The 27,384-nt window shown below is 59.2% G+C and overlaps 1 protein-coding gene across 1 annotated transcript in view; it reads left to right on the plus strand.

Annotated features, from left to right (window-relative positions):
* Nucleotides 1-27,384, plus strand: part of EEFSEC (eukaryotic elongation factor, selenocysteine-tRNA specific) — a 113,990-nt gene that overhangs the window by 48,107 nt on the left and 38,499 nt on the right. Inside the window, exons 3-4 of the mRNA XM_070463474.1 lie at nt 6,109-6,205; nt 6,930-7,094. Of these exons, the coding sequence (XP_070319575.1) occupies nt 6,109-6,205; nt 6,930-7,094 (262 nt within the window). The remainder of the gene's footprint in view (nt 1-6,108; nt 6,206-6,929; nt 7,095-27,384) is intronic.

The raw sequence follows: 27,384 nt of genomic DNA on the forward strand, positions 1-27,384 counted from the left end.
GATTTCCCAGCGCTGCCTTTTGTTAGCAAAATTCATCAATCTGATAAAATCGACACATTTAGATAAGTGTTGCATAAGAATTCAGACTTTGTTATTCCCAGCGGAAGTGGATGTGAGACTGTAAAAAGGAAGATAAAAAGTTATATCTTCTTTCTAGTGAGTTATTTGATCTCCCTGCTGTTTTATTTACTTGTCAGAAAGGGGAGACCAGGTCTTGGGGACTCCTGCACGGTGTCCGTATCGTTTTCTATAAATGAGACCTTCTGGGAAGAGCTTAGGATGCTACTATGGGTCAATTAATACCATTTAGATCAGGAAAAGGCTCACGTGCACCTTTAAATTACCCTTCCTGTTTTAATTTATCGGGAGGTCAGTCACGGCCTTTATCGCGATGCAGAGGAGAGTGGCCCCTGCAGGGCCGCTGACGCTCAGCCCTCCTCACGCAGCGCCTGGGGGTGGAGAGGCTCGAGTGCGCCCGCCGGGCAGCCGCCTCGTGGGAAGAGCTGAGCTCTTGCCTGCCCGCAGCTGAGCGCTCCGTTCAGTCCTCTTCAGCGGCCGTAGGGCTTCCCTGGTGGCTCAGCTGGGAAAGAGTCCGCCTGCAGTGCGGGAGACCTGGGTTCTACCCCTGGGTCGGGAAGATCCCCTGGAGAAGGGAAAGGCCACCCACTCCAGTGTTCTGGCCTGGAGAGTTCCATGGGCTGTGTAGTCCACGGGGTCGAAAGAGTCGGACACGGCTGAGCGCCTTGCACCTTTCCTTTCCTTAGGGTCACTTGTCAGGTAAACCCTCTGTAGCGGCTTTCTCAACCGCGAAGCAACTTTCTGTCTAGAAGTGAGAAATCTGGACAGCCAACCTATGTATGTATCAAAACCTAGAAAGTGGTTAAAACATGCTGCTTTATTTTTCCTATCCAAAGAGTAACTGAAAGAAACTTTGGAAAATAGAGGGAAGTTGTTAAAAGAAAGTGAAGCCCCCAAAAGGTTTCTCAGAGCAGCAGCTGCTGACGTGGTTTATCCCGTTCCTGTCTTCTAACCGCGCACCGCATCACCCCACCCTGTCTTCCACGTTCAGAAAGTGTAGTAAGACATACATAGCACGATGTTTATGCTTTTATCCATCTGTAAACTCACTGCCGAGGTGCTGAACGCCTTCACAGAGCTGTGCGCCCGTCACCGCTGCCTGCAGCCCTTGTTCGTGGTCCCCATGACTGGTCACTGCTCCCCGCGGCCCCCCGGGCCCTGCTGGCCTCGGCTCTGCCTCTGTCTGTGGGAGCCTGACTGCCCTGGGGCCTCACGGGGGTGGAATCAGGCTGCATGTGGCCTTCTGTCTGCCCTGCTTCGCTGAGCGCGGGGCTCCAGGTCCGTCCGCGCTGGGGCGTGTGTCAGACTCGCAGTCCTTCTACTGGGTTTCGGCCGTGTTTTGCTTGTCCGTCCATCTCTTGATGGACACGGGCTGATTTCTCTTGGCTGTGAGCAGCGACGCTGCAGGAACGCGGGGAGTGAAGCTCCCTTGCCGGCCCCGCCCCTGTCCCTCTGGGTGTGAACCTGGGAGTGGGCCCGGCTCACGTGGTGACTCGCTCTCTCGGGGATCTTCTGGGGCCCCCTGCGCCGTTTCCCACATGGTGCATTAGAGTCCCCGTCTCTCCGCATCCTCCCTTTGCAGCCCTCCTAGGAGGTAGGAAGCGGAGCCTCGCTGTGGGCTTCGTTTGCCTTTCCCTGGTGACTGCTGTGGAGACTCCTCTGTGTGTGTTGGCTGTTGTCTGTCTTCTTTGGAGAGACGGCCATCAGATCCTTAGCCCATTTGTTAATCAGGTGGTTTGTTCTTGAGCTGAAGGAGTTCTTTACATATTCTGAAGGCTAAGCCCACGTCAGACTTGTAAATGTTTTCTTTTGTTCTGCAGGCTGTCTCTAACTTTCTTGATAGTATTCCTTGATGCACAAAAGGTTTTAATTTTGATGAAATCCAATTTCTTTCTTTTTCTTTTTTGCCTGTGCTTCTGGTGTCATATCCATGAAATTGTTGCCACATTCAACGTCACGAAGATTTTCCCCAATTTTCTTTTGTCTGAGAATTTTATTGTGTTAGTTCTCAAGTATAGGCCTTCCCTCCGTCGCTGGTTATCTTTTACCAGTAACCAGTGGTCTGCATTAAAGGCGCACCTCCATTCCTTTGCAGAAGTCCCGTGCTCCCACCACCATCTGTTTCCCTTTCATCCTTTTACCTGTGGGCTCCAGAGGTCCCTGTCCATCCTCGCCGGCGCTGCCCTGCCTCATCCCTGCCCCTTTGTGGCAAGCTTGCGTTAGGAAGCTAAGCCCTCCAACTTTCTGCTGCTTTTTCAAGATTGTTTTGACTTTGGGGTCTCCTTACAATTCCCATCTGAATTTGAGGATCTCCTTTTCCATTTCAGTACAGAATGGTGGTTGGAATTGTAATAGGGACTGAATTGAACCTGCAGATGGTTTCAGGTAGAATGGACACCTTAACAGGAGTAAGTCTTCCAGTTCATTGATACGAATGTCTTTCTCTTTGTTTAGATCTTTACAAGTGTCTTGTATCCAAGTTTTGTTGGTTTTGGTATACAAGCCTTTCATGTCCTTGGTTAGCTTTATTCCTAAGTATTTCATTCTTTTAGATGCTATTATAAACAGAATTGCTGTCTTAATTTCTATTTCAGATTGTTCTGGCTAGTATATAGAAACACAAGTGATTTTTCTGTGTTGACCTCGTACCGTGCAACTTTGCTGAATTCAGTTTTCCCCCTTTAAGCATATAGCTGTGGTCCTGAGGTATTTACCTTCCTGACTTGGGCTTCTGTTACTTAACATTTTATAGAGCAGTTCTTCATGTGACCATGACTCTGTTGCTGATGCTTGGGAATGGCTTAAGTTTTCTTTCTTATAAATAATCCTTGATGAACATCTTTGACCAGCATTCAGCTGTGTCCGTCCTCTGAGTTTTCTCTCTTGAGAGAGTCCCGGGTCAAAGGGCAGGAGCCCTTCTGGGCCCTTTTTGCGTCTCTGGTGCTCTGACGTTTCTCACAGGTGGACGCTAGTGTCTGATTTAAAGATAGATTTGAAAACTTTAAAATAGAAGGTTGTTTCACTCTTGCTATAATAATATGTGATTCTTTAATTACTGGTAAGGCTGAAAATTTTTCTTATGTATATAAATTGTTGTATTTTTGCATATTTAACTTGTGCCTGTATGTTTTGTCTGTTTGCCTCTTGCAATTTTAATGCTTGCTTTTTGATTTTCAGGAGTGTTTAATATCAATAAGGATGTCTTTAATTAACCCTTTGCCTGTCACATTTCCTATAAGTTAAGTCTTTAGCACTTGTTGTCTTTCTGGTTTTTTTAACATGCAGAAGTTTCTAATTTTTATGTAGTCAGGCTCTTTGATTATTTTTCTTTGTGATGTCTTTATCTCTGAAGGCATTTAAATTTACTCTTGCATAAGTATTTATCAGTGTTAACAAAAATAAAAATAGACGGTACCAGCGTACCCGTATCTTCCCAGTGCATCAAATCACAGTGTTTTTCCCGCAGGCCCCTGCCCATCTCCCCCACACGCACGTGATCTGATGTGGCTGTTATCACACACCGGCGCTGCTGTGTTCTAGGCTGTTCTGTTCGTTTCTCCACTGAGGTTTGTCGTCTGACAGTGTCTTGGGGACTGTCTCCCAGACCTGCTCTGGTTCCCTCCTATTTCTGTTCTAACCACGCTGTCTGCTCACGGCGCCCCTCCCTTGGGCCTGGCGGCTCCCACGCGGCGCAAGCTGCACCTGCTCGCAGCTGGCGTGGTCTCCGGCCCTGACGTCCTCTCCCGTCCTCCGTGTTTCCTCCTCTGTGGAGCGCGTGCTGATAGGTCTGGCCTTGGCGTGTTTATTGTCAGGGAGCCTTGGCTGTGGGGCCCAGACGTCGAGGGGCTTCATCACGAGCTGTTGCGTGTGGAGCACCTACTGTGCGCTCGGCTCTGGGCTGGGGCCTTCCCTCACAGCCACTCTTCAGCTACCCCCGGCTCTGTGTCTGGCTTGACTTGTGAGCAAAGTAAGGAATCATAAGTATCACTTGTATTTTTTAATACCATTGCTTTGCCTTTGCTATTCCAAACCTAAAGCTCAGATTCCCTTTGTGTACACCTTTTCTGTGCATCACACACACACACACACACACACACACACACCCATGTGTGTGGTTTAGCTGATCTGAGGTGGGTCTTGTGTGCTGACAAAGGTCAGCCTGCGTGCACAGTCAGCAGGTCTGGGCCCTGCTCACACCATGAGGAGCCACAGCAGTGGCGGGGTGGCGGGGGGTCGCCTGGGAAGAGGAGGCACCTTCTCCCCCCTCCCGCGCTGCTGGGAGGAGGGGCAGTGCTCTGGGCTCTTGCTGCCGTGTCTGACCAGCACCCCTGGGCCCCTAGAGCCCAGACAGCAGCCTAGGTCTGAACTGGGCAGGGGCCACCTGTCCCCCAGGAGCCAGCAGCCAGGATGCACGACGTTCAGCAGACCAGCAAGCCAGGTCCTCGGGAGCCCGGGACAAGGTCAGACACCAGCCCAACACGCTGATGCATTCTGTTACAGTGCACTGCCCAAAAGGGTTTGGATAAACAATAGTTGAATTTCCGAAAGCTTTATGGTTAATCGCTGGAATTCTCAGCACCTGCCTTCCCCACCTCTGCGGCCATGGGCCCAGGGCTGGTGGAGCATGGGCCGAGGTGTGCGCGTGGGACGGTCTCCGAGGCCTGCGCCCCGCTTCGGGCTGAGAGCTGGCTTCCCAAGGAGCCGCCAAATAGGAGAAATGACGCCGTTTCCCAGGGAGGGGCTCCGAGGGTGCAGACACGCCGCCGCTTGCAGTGGCCGCCGGGCTGCTGGTTCCCACTCTGTCTCCTGCAGGGGCGAGGAGGGCGCGTGGGAACAGGCAGTTACGGCGCCGCAGCGGTCCCCTCGCGCAGGGGCTCGCGCTGAGCTCGGCCGCTTCTCCTGACTGAACCTTCCGCAGACAGCTGCGGGCCTCTGTTGATCTGCAGGGTTCTGACAAGGCTGGTTTTGATCATGTTTCCAGCGCTTTTATGAAGAGCCTCTCTGAGTGTCTTCACTCCACATTTCACTGGTTTTTCAGTTTGTTGAGTCTTTGACATACACCTCATGAATGTAGCCCAAATCAAGGCATATACACCAGCATGTGTATCTCAGTGTTATTTGTAACAGTGAAGAATCTGAAATGTTCTGGATGAGTCCCATTCGTGGGGACAGCGTGTGCATTCCGGGCCCCACGGTGGTGCAGCTGTTGAGGGCAGAGGCGGCCTAGGTCTCGAGCCCGGGCTCTGGAGGCGGCAGCTGCAGCCTGGCCCTGCTGCTGACGGCGGGGTTCGGAGCAGACCGACTCGCCTTCTGAGCCGTTCCTTCGCGTCTGTAAGATGGTGACACTTCCATCCTCGTTTCTGGGGTTTCAATGAGAGCGTCTTTGTCGTATTCTTGGCTTAGCCAAATGAGTCGTTATTATTGTTATTTTTCAACAGAAAAGTCTTTCTAATATAATGGCAAATAAGCTAGAAGGACATGAAAGTGTGTGACTAACGTAGCCACACTCTGAAGACAGTGGATCCATTGGCAGTGCGCTGGGAGGCCGAGGCTGGAAGAAGCGCAGCCCTGTGGAGGGACTGCAAGCTGGGTGTTTTCTCTTCTCTGTGTTTGTGGGTGTTGTTTGTTTTCCGGTGGGAAAGCTCAGTGTCCACTCAGTGGGAGCCTTTGCTTAAAGAGGCAGGGCTCGGGAGGCCGGAGGCTGTGGGGTGGCCTACAGGCGCCTGGCGCATCCTGAGTCCCTGCAGAGGCTGGGCGGGGCCCGGGGGTCTTCCCTGGGGGTCTTTCCTCAGGGACAGGGCCTGGGCCTCACTGTGCCTCCTCAGGAGGGCTCAGCGAGGAGGTTAGACCCAGGGCCCCCTCTAACGTTTGTGGCTCATCACGGGCCTCCGCACGGGGTCTGCCGGGGGGAGCGTGATGGTCGCCCCGCAGTCCCTCTGGCCAGGTGGGCGCGGAGGCCTCCGTCACACTCCGTCCTCCAGGCGGCCCTGGACGTGCTCCGTGACCTCAGCGGGCCTGTCTCTCTTCCAGGTTCCGGGGCGCACCTGTCATACCTGTTGCGGCCAAGCCTGGGGGACCGGACGCCCCTGAAACGGAAGCTCCGCAGGGCATCCAGGAGCTCATCGAGGTAGGTCAGCTGCATCCACGCAGGGCTGCACCTCACGGGGTTAAACCTGCAGCACACGCCCACCCCCAGGCCAGGACGGTGTCCCGTCAGAGCGTTCCCAGAGCTGCACTGAGCTCTGCTCATACGTGATCGTGAACATTCGCAGTCACGTGATCATTAACAAACCTCGGGAGGCTTCAGTAGTGACCCGCATTCTGGCAGGAAGGAGCCTGGGGCTCAGAGGGGTTAAGTGGCTGGCCCAGGCTCACATAGTGAGCAGGAGGTGGAGCTGCGGTGCAGACCTGTGTCGGCCGGCAGGATGGCTCCGGGGTCCACCTACCCTGGGTCTGCAGACCTGGGTCAGGCGTGACCACGTGCGCAGCCTCCGTTTCTGTGATTGTACCGGGCCCACTTTGCGGACTTAGCAAACCTGTTTCTAAGGTTTGCTGAGTTTTTCATCAGCTCCAGGTCACACTGGTCTGGGACACAGAGGCAGTGGTTTCTGCTGTGGGACGTGTCTGTGTGTCCCTGTCGGAAGCCTCTGGGCTGGGCCTGCTCACATACTCTGGTCTTTTTCCAAAAGAGTTGTTACCACAAGACCAGGACTCTGGACTGTTCGGTACCAGACAGCTCCTGACAGTGTCCTCTCTAATGAAGTCAGAAAGGAGCAAAGTAGAGTCAGGAGGTCTCCACCCTCCCACCAGCTCCCCACCCGCCGGGGTGTGGCACAGGCCTGTCTTTGCAGCTCCTGACATCCCAGATCTCCATCCCGACGAGGGACCCCTCGGGGCCGTTCCTCATGTCTGTGGACCACTGCTTCTCCATCAAAGGCCAGGGCACTGTGATGACGGGAACCATCCTCTCAGGCTCCGTCAGCCTCGGCGACAGCGTGGAGATCCCGGCCCTCAAGGTCAGTCTGGCCTCACTACCCCTTCCCCTGGGCCCCTCTCGAGCAGGCAGGGAGGGGGCCGGCCCCCGTGCGCCCCCTGCTGCCGGGCCAGCGCTGCCCCATCTTCCCTCCGTCCGTCCTGCCTGCGTCCTGGATCCAGGGCTCGCCTCAGTGCTCGGAGCAGCACCCGGCGGCCGGAGCCTCACCGGCGGGTGTTCTCGGTAAAGGAGGCCCCCGGGGGGCGTCTGGGCCCAGGAGTGCGGGCCCTGAGTGAGGCGCCAGGCAGAGCCCCTCCGCTTTCTGCAAGCCCCCAAGTCAGGGCGGCAAGGGTGTGTGGGCGCTCATTCCCGAGTCCCTTATGCCTCACCGCAGGGATTTCACGTTAAATGCCATCGGGACTGTGGCTGCCCAGGGCAGGACAGTCCGGGGACATCCGGATGACGGTGCATTCCTGGCGTCACCGCAGGCACCGCATCCTCCGTGGAGGCCTGAGAGAAGGGTGGCAGCGGGGGGTCCTCACCACCCCTGCTCCTGGTCCCTTCCGGCCCGGTGTCCAGCAGCCCTGATCCCTCCCCTCAGGGGGGAAACAGTGATAGACTGACTGTCCTCTCGTCCGTGGGGAATACAGCGTGGGGAACACAGGCTAGTGGGAACCTGGGAGACCGCCAGGCGTTCTGGGCCCAGGGAAGGTCTCTGGTCCTCAGAGAAAGCGAGGGTAGGGCAGTGGCATGTCTGAGGACGCACCTCGGCTGGGTCCAAGGCCAGGGATGCAGCCCATGGGGCTTCCGTGGGCCCGGAGGGTCAGCTGCAGGGCAGACCTGGGCGTCCACTGGGATTTGTTTTGCTGGGTTTCAGACTTGCCCAGGACCATGACCTCTGAGCTCCTTCCACGTTCTCTGCGTGCCTGCGTGTGAGAGCCGGTAACTCGTCCAGTTTCACCGCCCACACAGGGAGGTGTCTTGCCCAGAACAGAGCACCCTGGGCCACTCAGGCCTGAGCTGGGGGCTTAGCTGGCGAGACGAGAGCTGGTGATGTTGAGAGGAGAGTTTGGGACTCGTTAGAGTTAAGTCTGTAACGGGGTGAAGGTCTGGATACTGGGAGGGGTGACGGCATTTTGCACATGAGCTGGTGTGGTGTTTGGGGGACCAGAGGTGGCCCCACGAGCACTGTGCCCCCAGGACCTCCAGGAGACAGAGCTGAGGCTCTCAGCCTGGGCAGGGAGGGCTCTCCACACGACGACAAGCATCCGGTGATGCGGGAACCCTCAGGGAGGGGGCTTGTGATACTGGGAGCTGAGGCTGGGGCACTGCAGCCTGAGCCCAGGGACGCGCCCGGTCACCCGGCTGCCCGCAACCAAACCTGGGCCTTGGCCGTGTGCCTCCAGAGGCACAGGAGGACGCGGCTCCCACTGTCCCTACAGCCAAGCCTGGGATGACACGCCGTGGCCCCAGGAGTGAGTGGGGATTTCAGACGACAGACCTGAAGTCAGGAAGCTCTTCCCGCCCGCTGGGGCCTCGGGCCGGCCCTTCCGTGGCATCGTAGACGGCTCACCCTCTGGGCTGCTGGCAGGTGACCAGGCCTCGGGGCTCTGTGGGTGGGTCGGCGCTCACTGACAGCCAGCCCCACTCTCCTGCCCCTCCGCATGACCCCGTCTGACCTGGAGAAAGGCCCTGACCGAGGAGCCAGTAGTTGAAGCCGTTTGGCCAGCGCCAAAGGCTGGCTCTGGGCACTGTGCCTGCCACCCTGGGAGCCCCCGCTCAGCATCATGTGCCCGGGGCGCTGGGGCCCTGCAGGGCCGGCTCCTAACTGGACGGCTCTGCCCCGAGGCCACGACATCCCCGTCAGACTCCACTAATCGCCTTGGACGCTTCTGACCGCCTGAACTCCCCGGGCGGCCCGGCCAGGCCCCTCCAGATAAATAGCCCCGTCGCCTCCCGGCCGCCTGCAGCCCGCCAGACCCCAGCCCAGCCCTGCCGCCGTGTCCGCCCCCAGCTGGGGCCCGTTGGCTGAGGGGGAATGAAGGAGAACCAAGACCATGGGGCTTAAACCCCAGCCCCCGCACCCCTGGGGCTCCCGGGACCTCCCCACGCTGGGCTGGGGCCGTCCAGGGAGGCGTGGCCTCGGGGTGCTCAGCTGGCGACATGTCCACTGGCGACCGCTGTCGGGGCTGTGTCATAGGACCCGTCGGAGCAGCAGACCGTGAGGAAGTGAAGGAGGACCCGGGTTGGGCCACAGGCAGCGGCCCCTGCCCTCTGCTGCGCTGGCCGTCACAGCCCAGACCCCGAGGGCCTCCGTCCCCGACCGGGGGAATGGCGGAGCGCGCCCCGCACCGGGAGGCCGCCTTGCCGTTCAGCAGTGCCGTCACGTGGATCCGTATGGGTCCTCTCCTGGTTGTGCAGGGACAGGACGTCTAGTGGGCCCCTGAAGTGGGGTGCATGTCAGAGCCCGAGGGTCCGCTGAGAGCCACGTCACTGTGTCGAGGAACAGACATCACCAGGGGCTGTGGACACCTGTTTAGTGATGAGGCTTTTAGAGGCAGTTCAGATCTTGATAGCGTACTCCTCCAGATGGAGCCTGCATGCAGGTGGACTCACCTCACTCAGACCCCACGGAGGAGACACTGTCTGAAACAGGACCCAGCGGCGTCTCCCCTCCCCTTGCCTCCACTGGGCAGCCGATCCCCGGGGCGAGGCGAGACCAGGACTCCGGGAGGCCCCGGTCTTCGCACCTCAACCCCTGCTGCCCCTGCCGCTGGCCGAGCCTCGCCTGCACCCTCCCCACCCGCAGGGCTCTCTCCTGGAAGCTCCTGGCCGCGCCCTGGGCGGCCACACGCCCCCACGTGTGTCTCCTCTGCGGGTCCCACTGTGAGGACCTCCTCCAGGGCAGAGACCGCGTCCGCCCGGCTCCATGCTCTCAGCAACTGACCCAGAGCCCAGCCCAGAGCAGGCTCCGGAAACTGTTTAGTGAACGGAGCAGTAGGAGAAAACCAGAGAGCAAATAAGCAGCTCGTTTCTTAGGAGGCTTTTGATGCAGCCGACGACCTCAGAGGGCTGTGCACACGCCGCTCCCCGGGCCCGGGGTCAAGACTGGAGCAGGCGGCGGCCTCTCCGGAGCGGGGCCGCGTCCCGGCGCTCTCCAGCCAGGAGGCCCGGTGCTGACGGTAAGCCAGGCGCCCAGGGCTGTGGCCCCGGCCAAGCCCTCTGCCTCGGTGCCCGCCTCCTCCCCAGCCGTTTTCTGGTACGGAAGGCTCGTCTGGGATGGAGCGGTCCAGGCCGGCCAGGCCCCTCGCCCAGCCCTCCGACCCGGGCCGGCCTCGCAGGGACATGTGGCCCCCGGGCCACGGTCCCTCCTGCCCGCTGTCCTCTCGGCTGCTGCCGTGACCCTCTTGGTTTTATTTTCCTCGTTAAAGGAAAGTTGAGTGTTTCCTGAGTGTGCGTAGAGCCAGTATACCACTTACACTGAATATTTATCATTCTTTCTTTTTAAGAAATAAACAATAATAAAAACACCATAAACATCACTTTAATTGTGCACAGGCTTCAACTTGTAATAATACCAGGGAAACGGCAAGTGAGATGTCTCCCTAAAGTAAAGGCACTTGCCCGCTTTTGTTTGAAGTTTTGCTCAAATGCTTTATTGTATCACCTGTTCTTGTTTAAAAAAAAATGCTGGCCATTATGTTTTTGTTTCAAAAATACTTAAATGCTTCTGGGCAGCAGTAAATGAGAGTCAAGCCAGCCTTGGGGGACTGAGCCGCTGCAGTCACGTCTTTGCTTGCCGTTAGTGACCCTTGTGTGTGAGGACATGCGTGGGGGTGTGTAGGTTAGGACATGTCCGGTGGGTGATCGCATCTGCCTGCCCGCGCGCCCTCCCCTCCTGCCCGCGCGCCCTCCCCTCCTGCCCATGCTCCCTCCCCTCCTGCCCGCGTGCCCTCTTCTCCTGCCTGTATGCCCCCTCCTCTCCTCTCCTGCCTGCGCGCCCTCCCCTCCTGCCCGCGCGCCCTCCCCTCCTGCCTGCGTGCCCTCTCCTCCTGCCTGTATGCCCCCTCCTCTCCTCTCCTGCCCGCGCGCCCTCCCCTCCTGCCCGCGCGCCCTCCCCTCCTGCCCATGCTCCCTCCCCTCCTGCCCGCGTGCCCTCTTCTCCTGCCTGTATGCCCCCTCCTCTCCTCTCCTGCCTGCGCGCCCTCCCCTCCTGCCCGCGCGCCCTCCCCTCCTGCCTGCGTGCCCTCTCCTCCTGCCTGCATGCCCTCTCCTCTCCTGCCCGCGCGCCCTCCCCTCCTGCCCGCGTGCCCTCTCCTCCTGCCTGCGCGCCCTCTCCTCCTGCCCGCATGCCCTCTCCTCTCCTGCCCGCGCGCCCTCCCTTCCTGCCCGCGCGCCCTCCCTTCCTGCCCGCGCGCCCTCCCTTCCTGCCCACGCACCCTCCCTTCCTGCCCACGCACCCTCTCCTCCTGCCCACGCACCCTCTCCTCCTGCCCACATGCCCTCTCCTCTCCTGCCCGCACGCCCTCCCCTCCTGCCCACGCACCCCCTCCTCCTGCCTGTGCACCCTCCCCTCTCCTGCCCGGGCGCCCTCCCCTCTTCTGCCCATGCACCGGGTGGAACTGTGGTCCTTGTGACAGGGCAGATTCCTGGAGAGCAGGTGACAGGTTCCTGTGTGAGGCTGGCAGGGGGTGGGGCTGGGTCTGAGCCGGGAACACGCCTGCAGTGGCCCTACTGAGAGGCCGCTTAGAGAAGGTGACGACCTGAGTGGGGGAGGGGCACTTTAGCTGATGCTCGAAGATGGGACGGGTCAGACAGGCAGGGAGGTAGTGGGAGCAGGCCTTGGGGGTGCAGCAGTTTCAGCCTTGAAGACGGTGGTCCCTGTAACGTGCAGGAGGTTCTGAAGGCTACAGAGGAGAGCGTGGGTGTGTGCATGCAGAGGGACAGGCTGCAGGGGGCCGGGGGGGCTGCTGTGTGGCCCAGCAGGTTGGGGCACCTGAGTCCAGCAGGCGGCAGCGCAGCGGGCCTCAGAGCAGTTTGGGAGGCGGCATTCCCAAGCCTGGAGCTGGGCTGATGGGGCCAAGTGCAGGGGCGGGCGCGTCCACTCGGCTCCCAGGCCTCTGACTTGAGGAGCAGGTGGGCTGGTGCGGCCGTTGTGGAGGGGGAGCCAGGAGAGTCTGGGGTGGGGGCAGAAGCGGAGGGGAGCATGGGCTGGATTTCAGTAAGTTTGGGGTCTTTGGGGGCATCCAGTTGGAGGGGCGGTCTCAGGGCTGAAGCTCAGATGTGTGGGGAAGCACGAATTCGTGCGCTGCTGGCGCGTCCAGCGCAGCCTGCGGGCCTCTGGCGAGGAAAGACAGCTGTGCTCCTGAGGTTTCTTCCTGAGGCCTGGAGGCCCCCAGGCCCCCTCCTTGCCCTGGCGTGGGAGCCGTCCAGCTCTGCAAGGTGCAGCCTGAGAGGCCCCGCGCTGGCACCTCGGGAAGGAAGGAGGGTCCTCCCGGGGCTGTTTACTCTCTCCTGGACCGGCCTCGGGCGGAGCTGCCCCAGCCTGCACGGTGCCCGTGCTGGTCTGCGAAGCGTCCGGCCTCGGGGAGGGCCGCCGTGCCCCCAGCCCCCGCGACGCTGCCGCCGCCAGAAACAAGCAGAGTGACTGGGCGGAAGGTCAGGAGTTTAAGAGCTTGTTTTATTCGAGACGGGGCTAAGAGACAGGAGGGAGTGCGCGGGTTTATATGTGGATCCTGGTATTTGCTTTGAGCTGCGGCGAGTGGTCGGGCAGGGAGGGAGGCCGCCCGCCAGGGAACGCTGCCAAGCAGAGCTCCACTAATGCGATCCAGACGCGGCCCATCTCCCGCCTAATACAGTCCTTGCCGCTTAACCCTTCGGGTGCTGTGGTCGGACCACGCTCAGCCCTGGGCCCCACCCACCCGTCACAGGAGCCCCCGCCCCCGTCGGGGTGGCTGGGGCACCTCTGGTCACTTGACTGCAGGACACACCCTTCAGGGCACTGATCAGGGCCGAGCGTATGGGAGATGTTTGCTCAGGAGCAAGGTGGCCACACGGTCTACAGGGAGGGGTGACTTGCCCAGGATCTCGGGGCTGGTAGGAAGCGGAGCAGGGGTGGGACCTGGTCCCCGGTTATAGCTGTGCATGGGCCCAGCACCCTCCGCCCGGGCAGTGTCCCCGGTTATAGGTCTGTGCGGGCTGGCACCCTCCACCCGGGCAGCGTTCCCAGTTACAGCTCCGCACGGGCCGGGACCCTCCGCCCAGGCAGCGTCCCTGGTTACAGCTCTGTGCTGGCCCAGCACCCTCTGCCCGGGCAGCATCCCCAGTTACAGCTCTGTGCGGGCCTGGCACCCTCCGCCCAGGCAGCGTCCCCAGTTGCCATGGGGGCTGTTGGACCTTGCTTCCGGGAGGACCGGCCACCACGTCCATTCCCCTGCCTCTCCCAGGGCGGCAGACACGGAGCGCAGGGTGTCCACGCATGGGCATCCCCGACAGGGTGACGCAAGTGCGGGTGGAGAGGCCGTGCTGGGACTGCCAGGCCTGCGAGGGCATGGGTGCCCGCAGGCTGCGCTGGGCCCTCAGCCCAGCGACGGGGTGCAGGGGCCGCACGCGTGTACGCGTGCTTCCAGCCGTGTAGGAAAGCATGTGCACATGCACGTGTTTGTGTGTAAACTGGTCGGAAGAGACCTGAGACGTGGTTCACGCACTGCGCGTCGTGGGTCCCTCTCGGGGGGAGGGCGGAGTCAGGGCGCAAAGCGGGTTCATGTTCTCGCCCTGGTGGTGGGTGTTCAGACCAACAAGCTGGCACTTGCGCTCCTTATGTGGCTTTTAGGGAAGGAAAACCAGACTCAGTGGAGGGGCGGCGTCTGTCCTGTGTGTCTGTTTCCTCTCCTCCCTCAGCCCCCGGCCCTCGCCTGCGGACAGGCGGGCAGCCCGGCCCCTGACCGTGCTGAGGGGAGGCAGGCGGCCCCAGGGAGGCGGCCGCGCATGCTGGGGCCGTGCCAGGAGTCCTGCCCTGTCTCCTGTGCGGGCCAGGCCCAACGTGCCCGTGTCAGGCCCGGCGTGCCCGCATCAGGTCAGACGTGCCCGCGTCAGGCCCGGCGTGCCCGCGGTCCAGCCCCTTCCTGGCTGGCCGCGGGTCACGGGAGCCGTGAGCACTTTTGAAGTACAGCCTGGATGTTTGGCTTGACCACGTCTGTTTGCTTAAGCATCACCCTTGCCAGTTCATTCGGACCTCCTCTTTCTTTTAAAAACATGCTGCTTGCCAAAGGTTATTTTGGATCTGTTTTTGTTTATCAGGTGAATTGTTCCAGCACGATTGGAAGCAGACACACGCCTGAGCCACGCTCAGCCGCATGCACACGCGCGTGCACACACATGCGCACACACGCACACAGGCTCCGCGCACACCCCTCAGGACCCTAGAACGTGCGCAGCACACGGTGGGCCTGGGGGCTGCGGTGGGAGAGTGCCGTCGTCCAGCAGTCGCAGGGCTATAGGTGGGAGCTGGGCGCTGACCTCGGGCGACCCAGCCAGGGGAGTGTGGTGGAGCTCTGGGCCTGAGCAGGGCTCCTGGGTAGGTGAGCTGCTTCCTGCCGCGGTGCCTGCGGCGAATTTCTTCCGCAGACGCGTCTCCCGCCGTCGGGACCCACTATGTGCATGAGGGGCTGCGCAGAAAGCCCTTCCTGCTCGGAGGGGTGCTGTGCCAGAGGGGTGAGGGGTCGGCTCTCTGGGGTTGGCTTGCCTGAGACGGGCCCGTGCGGAGGAGTGGGTCTGCGCACCTCAGGCTGTCAGGGTCCCCCGTGTCTGGACGTGGCTCTGCTCCGCGTGGTGTGGCCGTGGGCCACCTCCGGCTCCCAGGAGCCCCTCGAGCTGAGCTCAGCCCTCATCTCCAGTGGCTGCGTGGTTCTGTGGTCCCCAGGCCCAGGGTGCCGTCTGAGGCTGGACCAGGGCACAGCTGCAGTTTCCCAGTGACGGGGCTGGGGTCCCCAACGTGATGGCTGTGCGGTGTGGCCACCCCCTACCCGCGGCCTGCAGGAGCCCGCTTCCTCCCCCAGCCTGGGACCGGCGGAGGGAGGTCCAGCCAGGGGGGCTGGAGACAGCTTCCTTCCTCCTCAGATGGGAGCAGGGAGACTCACGTCTTTAAAAAAAAAATGCTCATCAGTAAAAATTTGAAGTTTCTGAAAAGGATGTGAAGGTGACCTCCAGTCCCACCTGGGCCTCTTTGTCGGCACCCTCAGCCAGCTCAAAGGGCGTGCAGACATGTGGGACAGTGCGACGCATGGGGCCCTGATACGTGTGTGGCTGCGTGTTCTCCCACACACACAACCTGTGCGCTGTTCCTTTTAGTATGTAGATAGAGACTGTGCAGTTAGGAAGCTGACTGTACAGCACAGAAGTAATTATGTCTTTATCTGACTTTGGGAATCTTTCTAGAATGTATCTTATACTCCTCTCCTTCCTTGAACGTCTCAGTTCTTCCCAGAATACTGCATATAATTTCATCTGTGCGTGATGACTCAGCTCGTTTAGATGAACCAGTGGACACTGGTGGTTTGGCGTTGACATGTGTGGTCTGTTTGCTTCTTGGAAGGGGGCCCTGGTAGCCTGTCCAGCCGGGAGAGGGGACAGTCCATGGTGCACTGTCCATGGGGGCCCTGGTAGCCTGTCCAGCGGGAGGGGATTCACCGTGCAAGCCACGGGGCTGCTTGCAGAGGCCAGGTGTGAGAGAGGGTCCAGGTGGACTTCTGGGCACTCCGGGGTTCGCCTCATGAGGGGGGAACCCTCCCATTTGCCTTAACCCCAAGAGCCAGGGGACCCTGAGGAGTGTTATCAGAGGAGGAGGGGGGAGAAGTCAGACTCGGGGGGCCAGAATGGGTGTGGCGAGCTGGCTGGTCCCGGCGAGGGATGGTGGAGGTTCGGTCCAGGGTGGTGCCGGGAGAGAGAATGGCCATGTCCAGCAAGCGGTGCCCTGGATGCAGGCGGGTGGGGCTGGGAGAAGGTGCCCATGGTGTGGGGGCCATGGTCCCCGAGACATCTGGGCAGACAGCACGGTGCGCCGACGTCCAGTGCAGGAGCGGTGTCTGGAGTCCTCCTGGACCGCAGGTCCCTGGAGCCGTGGGCGGAGTGAGATCATTTGAGGAGTTTAAAGAGGAGGCCTTGCTTTCTGCAGAACCTTGGGGCGTGCTGTGTGTGCGTGTGAGAGAGGTGCCTCTCCACGCTCGCCCCCTCACCGTGGACACCACCCAGGCTCCCTGGCCCCTTTCACGCCACCCCCAAGTCTGTGTCCAGCTTCGGGGCCTTACCTGTGCCTCTGTGTGCTTCCCCGTAGCTTCACAAACACCTTTACGTTCATTAAGTTGAAGAGCGAGCTGGATAACACCCATGAGCCCACGAATATTCTCAGCCAGCTGCATGTGTCGCGTCCGGGACTGACGCAGCCGCCTCCCCCGCAGAGGTGTGCCCTTGGCGGTAGGGCGTCTGTTGCTCTGCCTCAGGCCGCGGGTGGCAGTCACACGCCTGCGCCCCTGCTCCCGGCTGCGTCCCTGCTCACGCTGCGCCCCTGCTCCTGGCTGCGTCCCTGCTCACGCCTGCGTCCCTGCTCCTGCCTGCACCCCTGCTCCCGGCTGCGCCCCTGCTCACGCCTGCGCCCCTGCTCATGCTGCGCCCCTGCTCCTGCCTGCGCCCCTGCTCACGCTGCGCCCCTGCTCCTGCCTGCGCCCCTGCTCACGCTGCGCCCCTGCTCCCGGCTGCGCACCTGCTCACGCTGCGCCCCTGCTCCTGGCTGCGTCCCTGCTCACGCCTGCGCCCCTGCTCATGCTGCGCCCCTGCTCCTGCCTGCGCCCCTGCTCACGCTGCGCCCCTGCTCCTGCCTGCACCCCTGCTCACGCCTGCGCCCCTGCTCATGCTGCGCCCCTGCTCACGCCTGCGCCCCTGCTCATGCTGCGCCCCTGCTCCTGCCTGCGCCCCTGCTCACGCCTGCGCCCCTGCTCATGCTGCGCCCCTGCTCCTGCCTGCGCCCCTGCTCATGCTGCGCCCCTGCTCCTGCCTGCGCCCCTGCTCACGCCTGCGCCCCTGCTCATGCTGCGCCCCTGCTCCTGCCTGCGCCCCTGCTCACGCCTGCGCCCCTGCTCATGCTGCGTCCCTGCTCACGCCTGCGCCCCTGCTCATGCTGCGCCCCTGCTCCTGCCTGCGCCCCTGCTCACGCCTGCGCCCCTGCTCATGCTGCGCCCCTGCTCCTGCCTGCGCCCCTGCTCACGCTGCGCCCCTGCTCCTGCCTGCACCCCTGCTCACGCTGCGCCCCTGCTCCCGGCTGCGCACCTGCTCACGCTGTGCCCCCGCTCCCGCCTGCGCCCCTGCTCCCGCTGCGCCCCCGCTCCCGCTGCACCCCTGCTCCCGCCTGCGCCCCTGCTCCCGGCTGCGCACCTGCTCACGCCTGCGCCCCCGCTCCCGCCTGCGCACCTGCTCACGCCTGCGCCCCCGCTCCCGCCTGCGCACCTGCTCACGCCTGCGTCCCTGCTCCTGCCTGCGCCCCTGCTCCCGCTGCGCCCCTCCGCTCCCGGCTGCGTCCCTGCTCCCGCTGAACCCCCGCTCCCGGCTGCGCCCCTGCTCACGCCTGCGCCCCTGCTCCCGCCTGCGTCCCGTGTGCCTGGGTCTCTGCGGGCGGGGCTGGCGTTGGTCCTGGACCCGCCCGTTGCCTGCAGGCTGTCAGCACTCGCGCTGTTCTCCCTGGAGTTCCCGCGGCTTGCGTCTTGCGTCGCGCTCCGGGGGCTCTTGCCCACCCAGAGGGGTGTGTCTGGGGCTTGTCTCTGCCCCCCACACACTGGAAGCCCCCTGAGGGAGGTGGGGGCGGCAGGGGCCAGGACGGTGCTCCTCCTGGGGAGGTGTGTGTATGCGTTGTTTGGCTTCTTTCTTACGGGAGCTCTGTCGCTTCTCACTGTCTGCTTGTTCAGTGTGTGTTCGCGTCTCGCACGCTGGGCTGAAGCATGTACCTCCTTACCCTGATGTTCAGCCGGCCCCACTTGTCAGGCTCCTGTGTCCGCTGGACGAGCCTCATGCCTTGCTTTCTCAGCCCTTCCTTCATTCCTGGGGCCAAAGGCCCCCTCCCCGGCCCCGGGGTCAGCCCTTTCCGCAGGGAGGCCACTGCTTCCCCCGGGAGCGCCAGGCGAAGAGGCCGGGGCAGGGGCTGGGCTGTCCGTGCGCCTGGGCCTCTGGCCCACCTGAGCTGGTAGACCGAGTATGCACACACGTGCCCGTCCGTCTTTGTCTCCACCCGGCCACGCATGTGGGTGAAGACCAACGTGAGCTCAGTGAAGCCCCTTCCCACAGGGACCAGCCCAGCCCCCAGCTCCCACCGCCCTCCCTCGTCCGCCTCCTGTCTGCTGAGCTAGTTTGCCAGACTGTGAGCCCAGGCCCCGGGCTCTGTGTGTGTCCATGGGCACCCGCTGGCCCTGAACCCCGGTCCCTGGCTGCAGGAAGGTCGCCGTTCTCGCAGACGTGTGAGCTCTGAGAGCTAGCTTGGCAGATCAGATGGCAAAATGCTCCCTCCAGCCTGCCGTTAACCTCAGTTTCTAATTGTTAAAAAAAGTAGGTGATGGCTTTCTCCTGATGGAGAAATCCAAGCTCCACTAAGATGAAAAGCGTGTGTCCCTCCGTTGCACCGTTTCCCGTTTCTTTCCAGGAGTATGTGTGCTCTCAAGCCCTTCCCCTGTTCTTTCTTTAGATTATTTATACCTGGGAAAGCGCATTGTCTGTGCCTTGGTTTTTTCCCATGGAAGCCCTGTCTCCTAAGACAGACTGAGGACCGAGCTGTGCCTTCTTTTCTCACCAGCGCGTAGCGACAGCGCAGAGCCGCCCGCACGCCCCGTGGGCTGTGCCCGCCCAGCGCCGCCCCGCCCTGTGGCCACGGAGACCCCGAGATGGAACCAGCAGGATGCTGTCCTCTTGCATGCATGTCGGCTGGTCAGTCATATTCTGAAATGACTGCTCAGGCCTTCACACGTCTCTGTGCTAGGTTGTTTATCTTTCTGTGGGTCTGTAGTTCTTGTTTATTGAGACATGTGTCCTTTGTCAGATAACATGTATTGAGGTGATTCCTCTCAGGAAGTAGCTTGCCTTTTCATTTTCTTGATGATATCTTTCAAAGGTTTTTAATTTTGAGAACTTCCGTTCATTGATTTTCAAGTACATGGCTTGTCTTTTTTTTTTTTCTGTCTCTAAGAAATCTTTGTGTGTGCCCACCCCACAGTTAGCAAGATAGTCTATGTTTTTTTTCTGGAAGCTTTATAGTTTTAGCTGTATACTCCATGTTCTGTTCTATGTTCCATCCCAGATTAGTTTCCTTGTATGAAATGAAGAAGGGATTGAAGTTTATGATTTTTTTGCATGTTTCTTTCATTACCACTTATTGAAAAGATTTTCCTTTCCCATTGCATTGCAGTGGGATCATTGTAGGAAAAAATCAGTTCATATATGCAGGCCTGTGTGTAGACGCCTTTCTGAACCGTTCCTCTCTCTGCTCCTATTCTAATCCTAGTCCGCCTTGATTACTGTAGCTTTACAGTGAATTTTGAAGTCAGGTAGTGAATTTTGAAATCAGTGAGTCTTTCTGTTCTTTTTAGATTTTTTTTTTTTTGGCCTTTCTAGGTTCTTTGCATCCATATAAAATTTCAAATCAATTTAATTTTTTTTTTTAAAAATATGTACTGGAATTCTGATTGTCATTTGTATGGAATTCATAGAACACTTTGGGGACAATTGACATTTTATAAATATTGAATATTCCAATCCATGAACATGGTATGCCTTTCCATTGCTTTAGGTCTTTATTTTCTCTCAGCAGTGTTTTCTTGTGTTCAGTGCAAAGTTTTGCAGTGTTTTAGTAAATCTATCACCAAGTATTTTATCTGACACTATTTAAATAGTGCTTTAAAATTTTCTGTTTGCTGTCAGAGTGAAGAAATGAGATCGGTTTCTATGTGTTGATTCTGTATCCTGCAGTCTTGCTAAAGTCAACTCCCTGAATCTGGTGCTTGTTCGGTGGAATCCTCGCGACTTTCTTTGTAAACAGTCATGCTTCCTGGAAACACGTAAGGCCATTTCCTGCTGTTAGGTAGTTAGAATAGGGAAAAGGAGTCCAGAATGGCGGTGGCTAAAAGACCTGGAAGGGAAAAGCCCACGAAAATAGAACAAAGGAAGGTCCGAGGACCGGAGTGAGAACCTCAGGTAAAACAAACAACACTCCTGGCTGGCCCAGTTTACATAAGACAGGCCCAGGGACAGAGAAACATATAAAAGAGGAGCCAAAGCCCTCTTCTCTCTCTCTCTCTCTCTCTCTCTCTCCCGCGCGATGGGGCGCTCTTCTCTTCGCGTCTTTGGGTCGACGTGCCCTCACGCCTCGAAGATGGATTTTCCTGCTATTTTCTAAATAAATAGAGCTGTAACGCTGAGCTGTAACACTGATTTACTTAAGAGCAAAACACGATCTGTTTGAGACCTGAGAGCTATAACACGGTCTGTCCTCCGAGAGCTGTGACCCGCCAAGGGGCTTTAATGTCCGTCACTCCAAATTTTTGTTGTGACGAGACAAAGAACCGAGGAGCATACACTCGCCTGACACTACCTTTTTGCCTTATTTTCTTTCCTGCCTCAAAGTAGCAAGAAATATGAGAAGCCTGCTGCATTCCCTCGGCTGCTCCCTGCCCAGACCCAGGCCCTGTGGGTGGGCTGTGCCAGTGACCCTGGGCGTGCTCGGGTGGAGAGTCCCCCGGGGCTGGGCTGGGGGCCTCAGCCAGGTGCCCACTGAGCATCCTCCCCCCAGAACCCGTGCTATGCCCCCGGGCTGACCCACCAGGACCTGGCATCTGGAGGGCTGGTGGGGAATCACGTCTTCCCGAAAGTTTGCCCTCATCAGGGGAGCTTAGAGGGAAAAGAGAGTCAGCTCCGTCACGCATGTGCCCTGGAAACAAGCTGATGGCGGCTCAGCTCTCTCCTCCACACGTTGGGGGTGAGGCCTTAGCAGCACCCGGCCCCGAGTGTGACCCGGCCCTGCTCTGAAGCGCAGGTCTGTCAGGGGAGGGACCCCAGGGCCTTGAGAACGGTCCCTTAAAGACCAGCAGCCACTCTGGTGTCACCCAGCGGAGGAGGGAAGGGCTTCCCGGAGAGCAGCGTGTGTGGACACGCTGGAGCAGGGAACGGCCGAGGCTGCGGCCGACACGGGGCCTTCCATCTGCGCGGTCACCGTTAGGAGCAGAGACACAGACGGCACCTCTGTTACGTGCTGTTGCATGTTGGCTGAGCGCCTCTGTGTGCGCTTCAGGCCTGCGCTGCGCCCCCAGCGGGCACGTCCCATGGGCCAGGCGGGCGGGGGCATCGTGGGGCCGCCGAGTGTGCGCCCGTGGCCCCATGCGGGCACGTGACTGGTCGGAGGGTGTTTCATTTGGGTGTCCAGACTCGAGTGAAGCAAAGGGGGCCGGTTCCAGGAGCTGCTACACGGGGGTCCAGGCACCCCGAGATGTGTCCTGCCCAGCACTGGCCCTTGATGCCGCCGGACGCAGGCTGCTGTCCACTCCCTGAGCTGTGGTGACCCCCAGGCCGCCCTCGGGGCCAGGCAGCAGAGGAAGCAAGTTCAATCCTGTCACCTGTTTGTAGTTTTCATAATTTCTGATTTGGCATTTTGATCAGTCTGTTTCTGGTCAAGGAAATGCATCCGCATCTCATAACAGGAAACCCTTTTGTGATCTTTACTTCAAGGCATTTTTCTCCCTCTCTCTCTACTTCCCCCATCATTTTTTTCTCTTTTGGCAAAAATACAGGCCTAATATGATGTGCATCTTATTAAAAGTTCAGCATAATTTATTGCCATTGGTTTGTTTACAAAGTCAACAATCCCCAACTGCACAACGTGGCCTTCCTACAGTCACTGCTCTTTTCAGACTTTCTTAGCTCTTCCTTGGGGCTGGGGTTGGGGTGGGAGACAGGAAGGACCCACACTTGAAGGGGTTGTGTGGCTCCAGGCTGATTCCTCTCAGGTCACAGCGCTGACCAGACGCCCCACAACGCAGCAGAGCCAACCCCGTCAACGCGGGGGTCCCGGGGGGTGGTGGACACCAGGAAGTCCTCCACCCTCCTCAGCCCAGCAGTCCTCCTGCCCACAGAGCCGGCGGGGGCAGAACAGGCCCCCAGCAGTGTGTCCAGTGTGGTCCCCAGCGCCCACACGTGCCTCTCAGTGGGGACGACGGAAAGTAGACGTGGGCTGGCCCCGGTCCCTGGGGCTGACCTAGCCCAGGGCCTTTGGGGGCAGTGTCCTGGCAGAGCCAGAGGGGCTGTCCCCTCCCAGGCCAGCGCTTCCCTCATCACTCTACTGAGGCCGCCGTGGGCACCTTGGGAATGTGCTGACCCTGGGGGCTCCCAGAGCCCACCCGGGACCTGTACCCAGGACCTGGGGCCATAACCTGCAGGGTCCGGCCTCCCAGCCCTCCCTGGTAGGGAGGCGGCAGGCAGAGGGCAAAGGGGGAGTCTGGGCTGACCGCCCGGGGCTGCCCCCGTGGGGCCCCCCGGGAGCCGACCTCGTCCCCTGTAGCAGCCTGGCCCCCAAGGCCCCCTCTGGCCCCAGTGTGCACCCGAGCCCCGGGTGCTCGTGGGGCCATCCCCTCCTTCCCGCACCTCCCCTGCGCCCCCCACGTCTGCCCTTCGGCAGCCTCGAGTGGTGGCCCTGCAGCAGGATGTCGCCTACAGGGCCCCGGGCGCCTTCCAGCCTTGCAGTGGAGGGGCAGCCATGGGCACAGAGAGCTTGAGACTCCAGGTGATGCAGAGTCTCTGCGACCCTTCCTCGCAGATCCCAGGGCTTCCTGCCTCCCTGTCCCCCACTTCCCAAGGGCCCGAATCAGGCGTAGGGGCGGCGCTTCAAGGGGCTTCACGCTCAGGCCGCGAGCCTCAGTCCTGGGGACTCTCCCGTGGTTGGAAAGAGTGCGTCCTCTAAGAGCTGAAAACACCAGCGCAGCAGACGCGTGGCCCGTGAAGCTACCGACCCGGGCCTCCTGGCCTCTCGCAGATGCTGGGCTCAAAGCTGGTGGCTGTCCCCGTTCCGCTGGAAACGCTGGGCGGGAGCTCCCGGCTGCCCTGCCGGTTTCTGCGTGCTCGCTGGCCGCGGGAGTCCAAGGGCTGGGCAGGTGGGGGCCCGGGCGCAGGAGGGGGTGCAGGGTCCCGAGCGGTGTGCGTGTGGCCCCGGGAGCCAGCCCCGCACAGAGGCCACAAGCTCCCTGTGTGTGTCGAGCACTCTGAGTCTTGAGAGGCTGCAGTAATGATACAAAGGCCCTGAGATGAACTGTGTGATCATGTTATTCGGTGTTGGGCGCTGCAGGAGCGTCCAAGAAGGCTCGACCTGGCCTGGGGTGCGCCCCATCAGGGCCATGCCGTGACCAGCACTGGGCCCAGCCGGAGCAGCCGAGGACCCAGGGGCCGTGTGCCTGGGCCTGGGACGGGCGTCTGCGGGGGCCGGGGCTGGATGCCAGCCCCCGTGCTCCCCACTCCCGCCCCCCGTCGCCCGAGCCCAGGGTCCAGGCACCCCTGCATCCCGACCTTGAGCCTCCTGAGGCCGCAGGGATGGGAGCTGGCGGGGAACCGGGGCCCCGGGTGATGTACGGGGCTGGGTCATCTCAGGGCCCAGGGCCCAGGGCAGGTGGGCTGTGCAGAGTGGCCGCCGACCCCAGGCCTGGGTGACTGCTGGCTTCTATGTGAAGAAGACGAATTTTCTCATCGAAGGGGAAAAACTGCCCGATTTTTATCAGGGCAAGTTGGCTAGAGTGTTAGTTAAGTCATTTGTCAAAGCTCATTTAGTTGTCAAAATTAAATCATTTCCCTCCATTTCCTGGCGGATTGGTCATAATGATAACTTTCTTGGCACAGCATTTATCATCCTGGTCCAAATGGGGGATGGGGTCGGGGGCAGGCGGGAAGGTGTCCCCAGAGCGATACGACTCCCTGGTCCTCCTGTGGCAGAAACATGCTATTTTAAAAGTACTTAGCTCCTGTTATCGCTTACTAACCGCAGGCCTGTACTAAAACAGGGCGATACCAGTTCACGAAGCAGGGGAAGGAACTGGTGGCTTGTCAATTCCCCCACCCCAGCGACGCGGATGGCAGGAGAGGGCGGCCCTACAATGCAGTATTCTGATTTCAGCCATGCAGTTACAAAAATTAACACCCTAAAATAATTATGTGAAAAAAAATTGGCTTATGAGAAAAAAAAGCTTCTTGCACAGAAAAGAAAAAGAGAAAAGGGTCTAGTGTTTCATTTCTCAGATGTTCCTTGGCATTTCTGTAAGGTCAGTCACGTCCCTGCTCTCAGCCCTCAAACAGCGCGGAGGTTACAGCTGGAGAGGAGATGTCCCCCCACCCAGGCCCACCCAGGCCACCCCAGGCCCACCCAGGCCACCCCAGACCTGCCCCAGGCCCACCCAGGCCACGCCAGGCCCACCCAGGCCACCCCAGACCTGCCCCAGGCCCACCCAGGCCACCCCAGGCCCGCCCCAGACCCACCCAGGCCCGCCCCAGGCCACCCCAGACCCGCCCCAGACCCGCCCCAGGCCCACCCAGGCCACCCCAGGCCCGCCCCAGGCCACCCCAGACCCGCCCCAGGCCCACCCAGGCCACCCCAGACCCGCCCCAGACCCGCCCCAGGCCCACCCAGGCCACCCCAGGCCCGCCCCAGGCCACCCCAGACCCGCCCCAGGCCCACCCAGGCCACCCCAGGCCCGCCCCAGACCCACCCCAGGCCCGCCCCAGGCCACCCCAGACCCGCCCCAGACCCGCCCCAGGCCCACCCAGGCCACCCCAGACCCGCCCCAGGCCACCCCAGGCCACCCCAGGCCCGCCCCAGGCCCACCCAGGCCACCCCAGACCCGCCCCAGACCCACCCCAGGCCCACACAGGCCCGCCCCAGACCCGCCCCAGACCCACCCCAGGCCCACACAGGCCACCCCAGGCCCGCCCCAGACCCACCCCAGGCCCACCCAGGCCACCCCAGGCCCGCCCCAGCCCTGCCCCAGGCCAGGCCCGCCCCAGACCCGCCCCAGGCTTGCTAATTTTTCTAATTTTCTCAAAAAATTTTAGGCAATGTTGGCATACATACAGCTCTGTGTGTGTGTGTATCTGCACACAAATACATATATGTGTAAAATCCTGCTAATAATTACGCTCAGAAGAGTGCTTGCTTTTTGTTCATCACTGTGACCTTTGAGGTGTTTGTTGGCGTGGGTGTTCACACCTGTCTCCCTTTTAGCTGTTTGCTATATAGAGTGTCGTGTGCGTGTCCTGCGTCTTACTCACCCGCTGCTCACCCCTGGTGACGGACAGTTGTCCTCTTAAAACTTACAGCCGATGCTGCGACTACGGCCTGTTTGGGATGTCCCGATGGACTTGTGTGAGAATACCCACGAGTCAGTCCTCCGCCGTGTGATCCTGCATGTAGTTTTGATGCTTACCGCCTCACCTGCCTTCAGCAGAGGGGTGTGAAGTGGCATCCCTGCAGTCTCTTGTGAGACCTCTGTGCCCACCAGTCACGCTTCCCTCACAGGATCCCGCAACGTGCCGCTCCACTAGTTTACGAACGAGCTTATCCCTGCGTGTTTTGTTGGCCATTTGCGTTTCGCTGTCGGTAAGTTACCTGTGGGTAGTCTCTGCCGTCTCTGCGCCGGGCTGTCTCTTCCACATTACTGACTGTAAACCCTCCGCCACGAGCAAATCGGCCGTGCCGGCTGCGTCGTGGAGTACTGGTCCCCCCTCCGTCTCGCGTCTCTGGTCCCTTCCACATGTGCACGTGGTCTGACGTGTCAGCCCCTCAGGCTGCTGCTGTGCGGCCTGCCTTCTCAGAGCGGCCTCCAGGATGCGCTTTCTTCTGAAGGTGTTTTCTTTTTTTATTCTTTCACTCGTTTGCAGTCGCTCTTTGCCTTTATTTTCATGCGGTAGAACAGGGCACCAGCGCCACGGGAACATCGCCTCGGGTGTTGGCTTTGCCGTGCTGCGGGTTTTCACCGGTGGATTCTCTGTGCTCCAGCCAGACTGTTTCTCTTCTCTCTGCTCCTGGTTCTCACTCAGCTTCGTTTTAACAGCCGTTAGCAGCCGAGCCTGGTTTCTGCCTCTTCCCAATCCCATGTTTCTGTCTGTTTTTTTCTCAGCATCTTTGTAGCTGTTACTGCATGATTCTTTTTCAGATGAACTTTAATATAATTTTTTCAATTGCCAAAAAGCAATTTTGATATTGTAATTGAAATAGAGCTGAATGTAGACTAATTCAAAGAGTTTACATCTTTATAATCTCTAGGCTTCCTGTCTGACAACACTGTCTTTCCATTTACCTGGCGATTCTGACTTTTATTCGAGTAGATCCTGTGCGTTTCTTCCATTTTTACCTAAGCTTTCCATCTTTTTGGTTGCTCTTATCAATTGGATCTTTCCTTTCATTGCAATTTTAATTTGTCTTTGTACAGAAAGACTGTGGACTGTTTAACATTAATGAGTAATGCACCACTTCACTGAAACAGACTTCTCTGTAGTTTTTATTATTTTCTCCCATGGATTCTCTTGAGTTTTCTAGGCATATAATTACGTCCTTTGCAAACAGGGACAATCCCATTCTTTGTTTTCAACACTTAGACCTCCCCTTTCCTTCTTTTGTCTTGTTACACTGCTCAGGGGTCCCAGAACCGTGCTGAGTGGCAGGAGTCCTTTGTTTATAACTGTGATCAGAATGTGCCTAATGTTTTATCCAGAGGAGACCTAGCTTTTAGTATCATGTATCTTCCTTCTCTAAGAAGCAGGTATTCATTTCCTTTAATCTTTTTAAGTCAAGTTTTAATGTCAATGTTGTCGGAACCCTCTTTGGCATCTCATGGAGTGATTCGTGATTTATGTCTTTCAACCTGCTCGTGAGCTCTTTTATATCAGCAGTTTTTCTACTGTTACAGCCCCAGGTGTGGCCTGCGTAGCTGCAGCGTGTTATTATTTTAATATTCCACCGAGCTGTATTTGCCACTACAGTCATCACAGTGTTTGTGTGTTAATAGTCGTGATTGCACGGTCCAGTTGTCAGTTTTTGTCACTTCAGGTTTGAGCATCAGAATACCAGCTTCACGGGAAGAATTTGGAAGCTTTCATTCTTTATTCTTCTTAAACAGTTTAAATAGGTTGTATGTTCCTTAGAAGGCTGAAGGTCTCTGAAACCATCTGAACTTTGTGCTTTTGGGGGTTAGCACTTTGATAACTGTAAACTTTTTTCTTTTTTGTTGGTTTTTTTGATTTCCATCTCTTGCAAGGACGATTTTGGTAAAAGATTT

Source organism: Odocoileus virginianus, unplaced genomic scaffold (assembly GCF_023699985.2).
Source record: "Odocoileus virginianus isolate 20LAN1187 ecotype Illinois unplaced genomic scaffold, Ovbor_1.2 Unplaced_Contig_3, whole genome shotgun sequence".
NCBI classification, from domain to species: Eukaryota; Metazoa; Chordata; class Mammalia; order Artiodactyla; family Cervidae; genus Odocoileus; species Odocoileus virginianus.